Source organism: Dermacentor variabilis, chromosome 3 (genome assembly GCF_050947875.1).
Source record: "Dermacentor variabilis isolate Ectoservices chromosome 3, ASM5094787v1, whole genome shotgun sequence".
In the NCBI taxonomy this organism is placed as follows: domain Eukaryota; kingdom Metazoa; phylum Arthropoda; class Arachnida; order Ixodida; family Ixodidae; genus Dermacentor; species Dermacentor variabilis.
Window position 1 is genome coordinate 168,377,617 of NC_134570.1, and position 15,525 is coordinate 168,393,141.

A 15,525-nucleotide genomic window follows, 5' to 3' on the forward strand; every position below is an offset into this window, starting at 1 on the left:
CCAGGTCTTTATTTAAACATGTAACTTCACTGAAAGCTTACTAATATACCAAATCGTAGTCTTTAACCACAGCTGCTTTGACACTGCCATTTAGGGTAGAACGTTTTCCGCATTTAAAAGCTGGGAAATATTCCGCGAACGTTCGCATGCGACAAGTGGCACTCCACAACGCTTTCCACTAAATTCTTTGCTAATGATCCCACGCTTGCCCACGGCAACACCTTGGTAGCTCGTGAACCATCGTTAAGCCATGTGCCTCCCGGCGACGTAGAAATCGAAGCTCAAACTGTAAGGTTTCTCTTGCACCACGTTGGCTACGTCGGTCGCCGATCGTGTGTCTTGGAGTCGACAAACAGGTATAGAAGCGCTGTGATGTGTTCCTTGTTGGCGAACGTGAAGGTGCATTTTGATCGTCTCAATACGCAAGCTTCCAGGAACACACGAGAGCCGCAAAGTCAGAATTGTTCATGCGTTCCACATCTGTCTTTAAGAGCTTTAGAATAATGCTGAGTCTTAGGCTAGTTTGTACATATCTTTAATGTATGCAATGTCGCAAAATTACCTTGCTCTAGACATTCACTTTTGTGTTACCATATAGCATGCCTTCTTCCGCCAGTATCGAGGCCTATTCATTAGATGAAAACCGAGTTAATGCTGGCACTTTGCTGCCGAGGTTAAATGACAGGTAGTAAAAGTACGAAAGTCCCTACCCGCGAAAGGCAAGCACAATAAAAGCAGCCACCAGCTTGGCCTGTAGAGGGCCGAATCGGTTCCACTATGTCGATCGATTACACGCTTTCCGTTACCTAGCGATATCAGAAGTCTGCCTGAGCTCTAATAACTTCCCTTTGAAAAGAAAACATGCGGAGGCGAAGCGAGTGCAAGTAACAACGCCTCCGAATATAGTTGCAAAGTGTTATCGGCGTTACTTTAAATTTGGGAAAAACATAAACATCTGGTTTACTAGCGTGCGTACAATAGAATAACACCTGAGATACACCAGTCGGTGTTAAACGGGACTCCTGCTTTCGGCGCTTTGCAAATACGGAACTGTCGCATAAGGGAGCAACGCTGACGCAGTGTGTTTTCCAATAAACCGTAATTGCTGTCTAACACTGCGGGGCCATTACAAGTAATAACACAAGTACACCAGATCCGCCTCTGTATGTTTCACTTCATTGTCAGAGAAATATGTCCGTTAGTAGGGTTCCAAACGGAAGAGTGGAACGAACCCGCGGTTTCACCTTGGTGGCGATAGAAGTACTATAGAACTATAGAACTACTTTATAGGTTTTTCTTTATGCGTATAGAAGGTTGCTCTATGTGCCTCGCCATAGGACAGCAGAATAGATTGAAGCATGTTCCCTGCACATTCCACCGTACACCTCGGTTTCTACGTAAAAGAAACGTCTGGCGCCAAGTATCCTTCCTTGCTAATAAACTTACAAATACTCTGTATGAGCGTCGCGCCAAAGAACTTCACCTATACGTCATTGATTGCTCATCCTTTAAATGCCCCATTCGCATTCTCAGGATACATCACATATTCTTGCAGGGGCTATGTATGTATGTAGGAATCTATGTATTATTGTATCTAACTGTTTTCCCGACTATTGGCCACGGGCAGCCCGTTGACGAATAGATAGCTCATAGGGATCATGTGCATGTAACAGGGTTCTCAATTGAGCATTGGGCGTACATGGTGTAAGCATGCCGCTCTTCAACGAACCTCTTTCGCGCCGATATGGACCACTATAGATGTGGGCCTCGGTTGGTACCACTGTTCGCAGAAGCTCTTTGACGCCGATTTGAAGCGCTGAGTATGTACCACTCGGTCTGTGCTAGTGTTCGATGAACCTCTCTGATGTCAAGTTGTGTCCCTAGGTATGGGCCAGTAGCTGTGACAGCTATTGCAAACTTGACTGCCGCGCGTACATCGACAAAAGGACCTAAAGAGCGACGATGACAAGCGCTATCATGGTCGTTCTTTGAATCTTTTTGTCGCTCTACGCGATGTAGTCGAGTTTGCAATGGAACACCAAACAGCCCGTACCCAAACCCTGTTCGACGCCTACTTTGGTGCAATGATGTAAAAGCTCCATTAAATTTCGCCGATGCTGATAGGCAATAAAATCACTTCGCAAGGGTTCCTCAAAGACGGCAACCCGACGCATTAGCAGGCTGTACCACAAATGCCCTAGGTACGTGCGACTTTTCAAATAATGCCATTTACGCCGATGCTTTAGCTAGCTGCACCATCAATGCATTGGGTATGTTTCCTGCTTTAATGAACATCTAAAGAACTTGAGCCAGAGAGTATGATTCACAAAGTGTCCTGCAAGCGCAGGCAGAATTCTCAACGTTAGCAGTGCCGGCGTGTCACACTTCTCGTCTTGGAGGCCACGCACCCTCTTCTCGGCAGTGCCACTAGGTGGAGTAGCGTGTCCAGAAAGGAGGAAGAGACGGGAGCCCGGCTGTCGAATTGCGCGTTTCTTAGCTTATACACCCCCCGGCGCGCCATGCATTTCGGAGGCCACGTGCAGGATTCGCGGCGGTGGCGCTAGATCGCGCCGACTGTTCAAAGAGAAGGCGAAAGAGGAATCCCACTGCACTACACGTTTGATAGATAACTCGTTTCGACAGTGGCTATATGTTATGTCACTACATTATGATTCAATGCTGAACCAAATGCCTTCGACAGTCATCGTGAGATGAGTTCTGCAACAACTTTTATACAATCCACAAATGCAGTATAACTGTTACCGTTGAATGCATAACGATTTTTAAGGTACATCACGCACTTTTCGAGGGCCAAATATTTATATTTGTTTCTATGTGTGTTTATATCAATGCATGTTTTTATACACCGGTTTTCCGTCGTTATGTACCATCATATCAACTTGACCAACTGAGTATGTAGGAATACGTATGCGGGTGGATGCTTTTTAATATTTCGGGAACTTCAAAAATCTTGCCCTTTGGCTGGATTATTCGAACAGGTGAACATTTCCAGCACGAGAAATAAAGGAACAAGTTCAACTAATTAAAAAATGTTCGCTAAGTCACTTCTTAATTAGTTACCTTCCCGATCAATGTTCCAATTTGCGTAGGGCAGACGCGTAGTTTGCGAGGCTTATCCACTTTAAATGAATCCCTAGATGAAATCAGTCTTCAGATATTGTTTCCCAAAGTGGGGGGCAAAATATATGGGCGTTCCAGTTACTTTTGTGGCGGAATACAAAAAAGAGCTTTGTGTTAAAAGTGCCCTGAACTACTTTTTATAGATCTGGAGAAAGGCATTTGAAATGAAAATAGGCTATTTCAGGAATACTTTGCCGCAAGGAGTACTTCAGTGCCTTCAGCAAAAGCAGAGTTACTAGCAATCAAACACGGCGTCCGCTGTGCTCCTGTTCCTTCAATGCGTTGCACTGTAAAGGCTGCGTTGCCGTGGGGCGTACTCACAATGCTCCATCTTCTAAATGTCACCCTGACGCGCAGTTCAAATTTCATTTTATGCGAAGCATATTACTAGAGCTCAACCCAGCTCCTCAGGCGCGGCGGTGTCGCCTTCAATACCACGTGACACCGTGACGTCACGACAGGGGAGAAACGGGGCTCCAACTCGCGCCGTCGCTCGCGGCGGTATATAAGCAGCTGCGCTTGTTTCTAGGTGGCTTTGGCTCAACTCTTGCAAGATGGGCTGGGTGGGAATCGAACCAGGGTCTCCGGAGTGTGAGACGGAGACGCTACCACTGAGCCACGAGTACGATGCTTCAAAGCGGTACAAAAGCGCTTCTAGTGAATGCGGTGTTGCCTTAGAAACGAGCTGTTTCTAAGGCTCAGGCGTGCGTCGCTTGCTCAGGCGCACATTTCGTTGCCGCGCCGAACGCTGCGTTGCTCGACGCTCACCGCGTCCAATGCGGAGCGCGTAGTCGCTGCGCCGTAGCCCAATGTCTTACACCCCTTGGCGGGTTGACGGGAACGCTGTCACGTTCCACTCTTGAAGGCGAAGCAGAGTAACGCATGAGTTGTTTCTTCGTCTAGCCGAACCAAATATAGCCAAGCAACAGCAGTTAACCAGGCTAAACAGTGGTTCAACAACTAAAATAAAGGCTAGTATGCTTCGCATACTGGGCTTAACCTTAGCTAAGCCACAGCCATTTTTTTGATGTTAACTTAGACGCCACGACTTCCGCATGTGGTGCATACGACGCCCTAAACATAATCCAAACGCGGTTGCCCTCAGCGAGCCGCAGTGCGCATAGCCAGTGGACTCGTGGCGGTGCCCCGAGGCGGCCGCGGTATCTACGTCATGTAGCCGACCGCAGCTTATGCCAGCTATCGCCCAATAGCAGCCGTCTATGGGAATGATGAAATCGTGCGTCCGATGACTAAATAGTGTCTAGAAGACAGTGAGAACAGCGCCTTCTGTTGAAAAGGGAGCGTTTGAGAGGTAGGTGACTTCGCGATCCGCTTGCGAGCTCCACGTACCGGAGAGAGCCGCAAGGGGGCGCCCAGCAACGCGGTTCAGCTTGCATCGCGCTCTGCGTTTCGATGTGCTTTTTGGTAGACTAGTGCTTCCACCCACGGTAACGAGATACCAGTCGGCTCACGAGGATACAAGAAACACGGGTGTGCTACCCACGTGGCCCTGGGTGAAGCTCGCGGAGCCCAGCGATCCTACAGACCCGGACTACGGGGCAGCGTCGCTAACCCCAACGCCAGTCCGTCGTAGCAGCCGGTGCTGCTCCGACGCGTGAGGGACGCGAACGGCAGCAACCGTTCTGCCTGGGCATGGCTACGGGAACGCTTAGCGAACTTCATATGACGAGGACAATGCAAGGTGAGAACGCACCAGCAGAGAACATGGATCTAACAAATCTAGACAGAAGACAGAATAGCAGGCTCCGTTCGCCACAACGCCGGGGGACGCCAGCGGACGCCAACGGACGGACGACGACTGGCAGACAGTCCTGACACTACGGCAAACGAAGCAGCAGGTGCGAGAGCGCATCCGAGAAACGGACTCTACGGGCAGCACTAACCCGGCGAAACAAAGGAAACGACGAAAAGGGATAACCACACTTCCTCCTCTCCCTAAGGACGACTTCAACATAGTTATCCGACCTCCCAATGGACTGCCTTTGAAAACAATCAGCACGCCTGCCCTCGCCGAAGCGATCGTCACGGCCTGCGAGTACGAAATAACAGGTGAGAAATTTTCGCTCCGTATAAAGCCAGGCTCCAATATCGCCATACTTTCGACATCAAGTCAGGAGGTCGCGGAGCAGGCACGCCGGGTCCACACCCTCGCTGTCGACTGACGTTCGCATGACGTTAACGCATACGCTTCCACCTAAGAGGAAGCTATCCGAGGAGTTATACACAGTCTTCCACCCCGAACGCCACCGGAGACCATCAGAGCAAACATACTTATACGGACTGAAGGCGTCGAACTTCTCCAAGCAAGAATAATCAGAGAAACAAAGTGCGCCGCCCTTACTTTATGCGGTCCGTCACTAACTCGGGTGGTGTACTACGACGCAGGCGGACTCCTGTGTCATCCTTACCATGCTACTGTTCAAGTGTGCGAAACATGTAATGGAAAAGGGCATCGGACAGGCGTCTGTCCACAGCCCGACCTGCGAGTGTGCCAAATTTTCGGGCTCAGAAACCCAGTGGACGGACACCAGTGTGAGCCAAAGTGTGCCTCATGTGAGAGGACCCACGTTACCGGGCACCGTAGCTGCCAACGACCCCTCAAGCAACCGAAAACACGTCAAGCCAAAAAGAGCGCTGACAAGCACAGTGAAGTGCAGAAAAAAACGCGCTGGTTTGCCTCAGAGGAAGAGGAATCGGACTACACAAACGGCCACAGGAGCGACCAACGCGACCGACAGGCAAGGACGAGATCGCCATTTCCGCACCGAGTGAACGCATGGTCCAGATCAGCGTCCCCTCAACCGAGCAGATCCCGCTCTCGAGCACCGAGAGCGCGGCCTGGGAGCAGAAGCAAGGCAGACGCAACGATCATCCAGAGAAGCACCGAGGGCGGTCTCCATTCTGACAAATCCACAGGTAAGCTAGGCAGTGGTCGCGTCCTCCACAACCACACCTATCATACAAAACGAGCAGTACAAGAAAATAGTTGCGGACAACAGACAACTTAACGAAAGCTTGTACAGCATGAGAAATGAACTCGAAACGTATAAACGACAAATGTCAAGCATGATGACGCACGCAGGAACCCATAAAACAAACCCATCCGCACAACTGTCCAACACACACGCCAAACCAACACAGACCAAACCACTATCACGAACGCAGCCTATAGCGCAGACGCCTACACCCATCACTCATCTGGAAGGGAAACTAGACAATATGTGCGCATCAATGCAATTATTTTTCGCAGAGCTTCGCAATCTTAAACGGTACGTCGACGACTTGCTGAAAGCAGAAAAAAAAAGCGAAAACTTCGTAGCAGCCTTAGCCCCAGACAACCGAGATCCAAAGGTCATCGTAACCACAGACACTGAACATTTCGAGACCCCATACTCTGGCTAGCGTAGAAATCCACCGAATACTCACCATTTGGCCATTTAAGAGGGGTCGTCCCAAGTGCCTGATAACCAAGGTATATAGCCCCCCTAGAGATAACAGGGCCGATTTTTCATTAAGTTTAAGTCTTGTATCTATCATGCTGTCAACAAATGACCGACTAATCTATGTCGGAGACTTCAACGCCTAGCACTCCGCATGGGGTCATCAGCGCGACACCGCCAAGGGCTTCAACCTACTACGAGAAACTCAGTCCCACAAATTCGTACTGATTACGCAGCCAGGCATTCCTACAAGGATAGGAAACAGCGTTTCCCGGGACACCACACTGGACCTTACGTTTGTCAGCAATGTTACGGGGGTCACCTGGTGTAACCTAGACAAAGCGCTACGTAGTGATCTCTATCTATTTTGTGTCAGTGTTAACACGGCTAAAGTTCGACAGCCCCTAGGGATGGCCATGCTCACTAATTAGAAAAGGTATAGAGAACCACAACAGGCTGTTTCCTCATTTCTAGCCACGGCAGCAGGTTGGACAAGTTTCCTTAAGGAAGCCCATGCTGCCACCATCAGAGAGATCAAGACCACAACGGAAACACCAGCAGTAGACAGCCATCTCGCCTGCCTCTGGGAGGCCGCAGATGCCTAAAGAAACGCTGGAAACGGCAGCGACGTAATCGCAAACGTAGGCGCCAAATAGCCCTGCTGGCAAACGAAGCTAACACCTATGAAAAAGAGCTGAATAATCAAAATTGGTGCAGCTTCTGCAACTCTCTCGGGAGCACCCTCAGCACCAGGAATACCTGGGCTATTCTTCGGTGCATGTTAGATCCAACTAGCATGCGCACCGAGACGACTAACGCCATGCGACGACTCTTAGGAGATTACAGGAACAAGAACTACTCGAGCACCTCAAGCGCACCTACACAGGCGCTTCCCAGACATCTTTACGCGTTCACGGAAACCGACAGGACGCGCTCTAACAGGCCATCAACACAATTGAAAGCTATATAAGGCGAGCAGGCATGAGGTGTGCTCTAGCGAAATCGGATTACATTCATATTAGACCTAGACATGCCCGAGCGGCCAGGGCTTCGGATCTGCAGCTCACCTTGGAGGAAGAGCCCATCAAGAGGGCATCCCACCTGCGCGTACTGGGAATGTGCATTAAAGGAACGGGCAGCATTATCATAGCGCTCTCCAATCTCAGACGCACTGTTCGGGGCGTAACCGGGCTTATTAGCAGAGTTACACGCAGTCGAGAAGGCATGATCGAAGGAGACACCATCCAACTAATAAACGCCTTCGTCATTAGTCTTCTAACATACGCCCTACTTTTCCAAACCACGCGGCGTAACGACATCGAACATGCGGACAACCTCATAAGAATCGCCTGTAAAGCAGCATTTGGCCTACCTGAAAGCACAAGCACGATCCGACTTCACGAATTGGGAATGACGAACCGATTCCAGGAATATGCAACGGCTACACTAATGGCGCAGCGTGAAGGGCTAAACACGACGCATCAGAGACGCTCGGTTTTACAGACTTCCCTATCCACTGACACCACAATATTGTGGCGACAAAACATACTACTGTCATCTGCAATCCGGCTGCGGATCCACGTGGCACCAATCCTCCGTTAGATGCACCCAGTCCAACATGCGGCACGGAGACGTGCGCGGGCAGCCACCTTACTAAGGCGGCGAAGCGGCCCGGATACCTACTTTACAGACATGAGTTCGTATCACAATAATACAGGCACTCTGAATACATTTGTAGCAATCGTGACTAGCCAAGGACGAACATCCACAGCAGCATCGCTACACACGGAATCAGTTACAACAGCCGAAGCGGTTGCCATAGCCCTTGTCATACGCACTGCGGAAGCTAAGGGCCAATCATCCTACGTGCTGACTGGCTCGCAGGACGCCTGCCGCCTCTTTATTTGGGGGGGGGGGAGCTGCGTCTACCATGCTGCGTCTTCCTCATCCTATGGATCATGCTATGGAACTCACTACGGATCATTGCATGACCTGATGCCCGGCGCACACAGGGATAGCGGGGAACGAACGGGCGGACCGCTTGGCTCGAGGCATGATAGGCCGAGCAGCGGGCCACGTCACCCACGAGAACACCTCGACACCCGATGCGCCAAGATAAATCCTTCAATTACAACGACTAAGTATGAATACTTTGTTTAGCGCAAAAAGACAGACACAAGAAAGACGACAGGACAAGGCGCTCATGATTCATGATGACAGGACAAGGCGCTCATGGATTCATGGATTGATGGATTCGCACCAACTAGCCCGCCAACGCATTGTGCTGAACGACTAAGTAGGCGGACCAAATCCATTCGTCACCCAGAACTAGACAGGGGCAAGCACGGGACTGGCACCGCCTGCAAACAAACACTTTCCCACATTTATACAGGCTACGCAAAATGTACCCAGACAAATATATCAACAAATGCCCGTGGTGCGAAGGAACACCGATATTGGAAAACATAACATCCAGTGCGCGTTACGTCCGGTGGCTGCCACCTCGCCGCTGCTAGACAACACTCTGCATAACTGGTCGTGGGAGGCGCGACTCGAGTAAGTGGAATTGGGAAGACAACTGGCGAATCTTGACCAGATCCGGCGAGCCGCTGTAACCAGTGGGGCCCTGGAAGAGGGGCTCCACCCGCCATATACAAACAACCTCTACTAGAATAAACGTTTACTCTCTATCTCTTTCCCCACGTACCGCGTACGACAGGAAAACTTGGCTTAGATGTTCACAGCAACGTATGGTTGAAAGACGCAAAAAAAGAACGAAAAAAGAGACAACAGGGCATTAGCCGTGGCAATGTTGCAGGCCCGTATCTCAAAACTAGTGACATTCTGGCGATACAATACAAATTAATGCGTTTTCTCCTAGAGTTCGTAAATTACATAATAGGGTAAATTATAGGTGAATTAGCAGATTTTTATTTGTTTGATTATGTATAGCATCAATCCCCTATCGTTTGATTATGTATAGCAAAATCTCCCCTATCGCCTGTGTTCTTCTCTAATGTTAAACTTTATCAAAGGATGATGATAGTGGGCATTAGTCGGGAAGTGCGGAAAAACACGTTCGAAAGAAGAGCGTTACCTAAATAAAGCGAGGACAATTGCGCACCAGCATGCTTTGGCAATACAATTGCACCCGCAAAATTTCTCCAAGATAAAGAGAAGGCTGGAGACGAGCGTTTTCCTTGCATTTTAACAACAGCGTTAGGCTTGTTTTGCGATAAAGTACGGTCTTCCCCCAAACGGAGGGTGAATAGTCCAACCATTAAGTGGTCCTCAGCTGGCGTAAATATTAAGTTTAAGCGACTTTGTTTAGTTGTATTCGTGCAATAATATATGGAAGCCTCTCTGTAAAAGGCGCGTAACAGCCATCATGTGAAATATGAAATGCTGGCCGTTAATTTAGATTCCCTAATTAAGTAATTAGTTACCGCTAATAAAGAATTTGTTCATCGCATTTGTTGAATTACTGAGAAGAATCATTCTTTCATTTCAGACGGAACGAAGCGGCTGTGGTAATGATTTCTACTTACTGGAACAACCTCTTGTGCACGACGGTAACAATTCTTATAGGACTGCTTCTTAGCATAATTACGGGTAAGCACCATACAGCTCTTAACGCGTGCAACTTCTCGTGTCATATATGCGTATAACACAACGAACTTCCATAATTTCACGATCGACTGGAAGTGCTGACATCATTTGTCCAATGTGCTGAAGAACAACATTAATGAGCATGAAATGCTTGCAGCTGTCGTTGTCGGCGACTTTCAAGTGACCTTGAGCCAAAAGGAAGAGCCGCTATCCTGGCACTCAAACAAGAACACCCGGTTAAGTTTGAGAGAACAATACGAGATAATTCGGGAAAGCATACAAAACATACAATAATGTGGTCTCTGGCCCCTATTCCTAGGTACAGAACCGCATTACATAGGCTAGTAAGTGCCCAAAGAAGTTAGTAAAAGTATTGCTTCCGAGTTCTTCATAATTTTTGTTCACAATATCACTCAGGTTGTAACTTCTAGTACGCTATAGCTTTATTGGTCATTCCCAATAGCGGCGTTCAAAAGGCAGATACGGCACTAGAGACTTAGTTGCAATGTTTTGGCGCTGAGCGCTGAAAGCCAACGGCCCACGAGTTCCGCGGCGCGGGTTTCGCGTCATCTCGCGAGATGGCGCCACGCTGCGTGGCGCCTTCTTCAGGTGCTTCTTCCCGCCACGGTAGCTTAGCGTTTATGGTGTTGGCGCTGCTAAGCACAATGTCGCGGGATGAAATCACAGCCGCGCCGGCTACATTTCGAAGGAGGCGAAATGCAAAAACGCCCGTGTCCCGTGCTCTGAGGAACGATAGAGTTCCCCTTGTGGTCAAAATTATTCCGGAGTCCCCCAATGCAGCGTGCCTCAAAATTAAATCATAGTTTTGGCACGTAAATCACAGAATTCTATTCATTCTTCTTTTAGCTGGGCAGTGCGCCCTGTCTCCCTGGCGTCTTTGGCTGCCTGTCATGTGGCCTTCACCAGGTTTTCTTCTGCTAGCTGGCCATCATCCGTATGGACCAGCACATATTATGGGGCGGTGCGGTGTAGTGTGGTGGGGTTTTCCATCGCGAACACGCACTACACCCATTATAAGATTTTGGCAAGTATCATCTCCAACAAACCTCCTTTGCCGTTTGCCATTTGATACATCTACTCTCGATTACGGGGAGTCACTGCACAGTGCAAGACTCACTGCACGGTATGTTGGCGTTCTTGAGTTCTACACCCATTGGAATACGATCGCAGCGCCCGTGGTCGAACACACAACCTCTGTCTCATCAGAGTTACTCTGTAGACACTGAGCTACCGTGGCAGGTCACAGTTTCAATTGTAATCTTTAATTTACGCACTTAGCTTGAACTTCATTAAATGGGTTTGGTCAGACAAATTCAGTCGAGAACATTTCGCATTCGGCCTTCACAAGGACGATAATTTCCACGTTAAATATTTGATAGCCTGCGAGAATAAAAGAACTACATAAATACACATAAGTTAGCGAGTTGAATATCACACCTTCATCTGGAAAGTAACTGACTTGTACACAAAAGGAACCAGCGTCACCAACACGCACGGAGCTTTCTGCTTTTATTGCAGTGCATCGTGTATAGCTTGATAAGAATCATGTTCTTTTTATTGAGCAACCCTGTGGGGAGTGCCGGCGGCGGCGGCATAACTGAGCTAACGAGTACAACAGCGAAAAATGAAAGCGCGTACGCGGAGCGGCAGATGAAAGACGCGAGTCGCGAACGGCGGAGACCAATGGGAGCGGCCTCTTTATTGACCTGAGCGCGGGAATCTGGTTTCATGCGAGTCCGCCCGACTGCTCGATGCGCATTTGCATCTGGTCCAGGAGGACCGCTGCTTTCGTACTATCATCTGCTCGCGTCAGCACTCGCTCGCGCTAGTTTCATTGTCTTGTTTTGGTCTCGTTCGCGCTTGTTTACATTGTCATTGTCTTCGATTGTTTTGTAATCAGATTGTATGCGCGACACAAATTGTGTGGCACTTTCAGAAAGCCAAGCGGCACCAGCGGTTACACTAGAAACTTCGCCGAGTCATGCGTACAAGCCGACGCGCTTGACCGGCAGATCAGGTTATCGACGTCTGCCGACTCTACTGCAAGCCCATGACAAATTCTTTGCCCCAGTATATTCAAAAATAAAAACTCGTGTAGAGCCGCGCTGAAATTTCGCATTATGGAGTACCATAATCGTGGGTGATTTTTTTTTCAAGCAGAACAAATGATTTCCTGTAGGTGCACGAAGGAGAGGAAATATATTTTTCCCCGAGTAATGCGTGCCGTGTCAGTTATGTCGTTCTGCGAAATTGTTACGCAAAGAGGTTTTAAAAAGAAATAGCATACAACAGCCGGAATACATCATTTAGCTGGACTCCATCATCGTAATGCTGTGAGAGGCACTGTTTCAGAAACGTTTACTGTGTTATTAATGGTACTGACAACGTAAGTCACTCTTAAAGCTGACTATGAACGTTAGGACTCAAAACACACGATACCACGAAGAGAACAACCAGAGGTGCTGAAAGCGTTAAATGTGCGTATTCTTGCTGTTCTGGTAGAATAAATCTAATGATGAGCTTAAATTTTGCGAAAACGGTGGCGGGGCGATGTCATGGACCTTGTGAGAGAAAAGGTGTAACGTATACTACCTACAAATTCGTGTTATATGTACCGTGTGTGCCAGCTAACGGCAGCCAAATTGCTCGACAAAAAAAATCAGAAACGCTAGAATATATATATATATATATATATATATATATATATATATATATATATATATATATATATATATATATATATATATACAAACAGAAGGGCCTCTCAGATTCCGCTTTAACAATCATAAATCCCACGCTAACACGTTGCACAACCTGCCCATCTCAAGACACGTGCATCTTCCTGACCACTCATTTGATAAACTGAGAGCCACGTTGCTTGAATCTGGATTTCGTTCTAATTATGATAGAGAAGCCCGCGAATGCTTCCTTATCTATAAGTTTGATATCGTCGCGTGTGGTATGAATGAGTGTGTAGGAAAATTGAGTTGCCTGTCTTTGTAGCCCATCACTTGTCCCTTCTTCTACTAGTACGTCGCTATTCCCCTTTTTCTGTTTCTGTGTTTGCTTGATAACATAGCACATATTGAGCACATATTAAAGTTTTGTTGTCACGTGGCCATTGGTTTTTACAATTCATTTCGGTGTGTTTTTATGCTGTGTATTTTAGATATGTTTGCAATCGCCATCGGTATATGCACGTGTAAGCTATCCTTTGAAAAATTCGGATGCATTTTGTTCGCCCATTTTATTCGTTTTTCATGTAAATGTATCTTCATTTGGTTGATAGGCACATGTATATTAACTGTACTGACACCATGCAATGTATTCTGATGAAGGCCGGTCTCCGGCCGAAACGTCAATAAACCGCTTCATACGCGCGTCTACTTCACTGTGAATATTTAGCCGGACCCAGAACTGCTTTTTTCTGATATATATATATATATATATATATATATATATATATATATATATATATATATATATATATTGGTACGGTGAAGGGAAAGAAGGTCACACGAACTAGAGGAGGACGAAGACGGCCGTTGCCTGAACGCCATATACACCAGCTTTAATTATAGATTATTTTAAGCTTGTGGGCCTGCTTTCTTCCCGCAATATTTTGGTGCAAGGTGCAGGGTACAATCACGGAACTTCGAAGGAGCGTCATCGACCTGCCGCCACAATGGCAAATCAACCGACACAAGCGACAACGCCTCAGCAGCCCGTGCCAACGGTCATTCTCACTCATCCGCGGGGACCGGGGACATCTTGTCGCACGGACAACGCAGACGTCGAGGACTGGCTTACGATGTACGAGCGAGTGCGCGACAACAACTGGCAAACGGGATATTTTATCTGACTAGCAACTAGCAAACGGGATATTTTATCTGAGAGGAACTGCGAAACAGTGGTAGGACACACATGAACCTGACCTAACGAGCTGGGATGTCTGCAAAGAAAAAATGTGACACCTGTTTGGGAAAGCTGTCGGTCGTCACCTGGCAGCAAAAAATAAAAGAACTTGCATGGCGCGCTCAGACGCCCACAGAATCCGATGTCGCGTACATACAGGATGTGCTGGCCCTCTGTCGCAAGGCTGATAACATGACCAAGGCAGAGAAGATTGGTCACATACTAAATGGTATTGTAGACGATGCCTTCAATCTCCTGAGTGTAAGGATTGTGCCACTGTGGATGCAATTATAAAGGAATACCGGCGCCTTCGAACAAGCGAAGGCCCGCCGCGTCGCTCAAACTTTCGACCAATTGCGCAATACCGCCGCGACATCTTCTTGTGAAAACCCGCCTCGGTTCGTTCAGCCGACAGGATCGGAAGATATAACGCGCATCGTTCGCCGTGAGCTTGAGGACATGGCTCCGGCTCCAGTTCGTTCTGACTATTGGGAAAGCGCACCCGCTATCTCTCTTATGAAGCGGCCGTTTGGGAGGAAATAGCAAGTTTTGGTATTCCATCTCTCTGCTCGGTCCGCCATACAAACACCTACCAGATTTCTCTGGCGGCTCGCTCGCAGGCGCAAAGCTTTCCGCGACTCTCGCAACCCAGCTGACTGGCGAATAGCGAATGATAAACCCTTGTGTTTTAATTGTTCAGGTATTGGACACATCGCCCGTCATTGCCGCAACCACTGGACGTCGCCTACTCGGTGGTCGTCTCGGAGTCACTACCACAAAGTGTCAGACAGTCGTAGTTTCCCGCCTTATACGACGACTATGAACATCAACGCCGACAGTGCTCCAACAAGATCCAGCCGCTCCCCGTCTCCGCAAGGTCGCAGGTCCCGTTTGCCACTCGTTCACCGCTCTCCGTCCCCTTCTGCAACCGGTCGCTTCACTGCGGGAAACTAGGCGGTGCAGCTCCCGGTGGTGAAGCTGCAACTCCGACCCGGCCCACAAATCCTCTGTTGACGCTTCCTACATGTGGAAACCTACTGGACATTGACGTTTATGGCGTTCCTGTTAGATCTCTCGTTGATACAGAAGCGCCGCTTTCAGTTATGAGCGCTGCTCTCCGCCGAAGATTCAAAAAGGTTCTGACACCCGCTGTACCGTGCACTGTGCGAGTCGCTGATGGGAGTAATTCACCTGTTCTTGGAATGTGCACAGCATGTGTGACCATTGGGGGCCGTTATACCGTTGTTTTATTTATAGTCCTTGAGCACTGTCCGCACGACCTAATTCTCGGCCTCGATTTCCTTTCGAAACACTCTGCTCAAATTGACTGCTCCACAGGTGTTGTACAGTTGGATCTGCCGCTTCCTGCCGACGCAAC

At 48.4% G+C, this 15,525-nt stretch overlaps 1 protein-coding gene across 1 annotated transcript in view; it reads left to right on the forward strand.

Annotated features, from left to right (window-relative positions):
* LOC142574311 (sodium-dependent multivitamin transporter-like) overlaps positions 1–15,525 on the forward strand; it is a 79,728-nt gene that overhangs the window by 41,355 nt on the left and 22,848 nt on the right. The window contains exon 6 of the mRNA XM_075683430.1: positions 10,114–10,214. Coding sequence (XP_075539545.1) covers positions 10,114–10,214 — 101 coding nt within the window. The remainder of the gene's footprint in view (positions 1–10,113; positions 10,215–15,525) is intronic.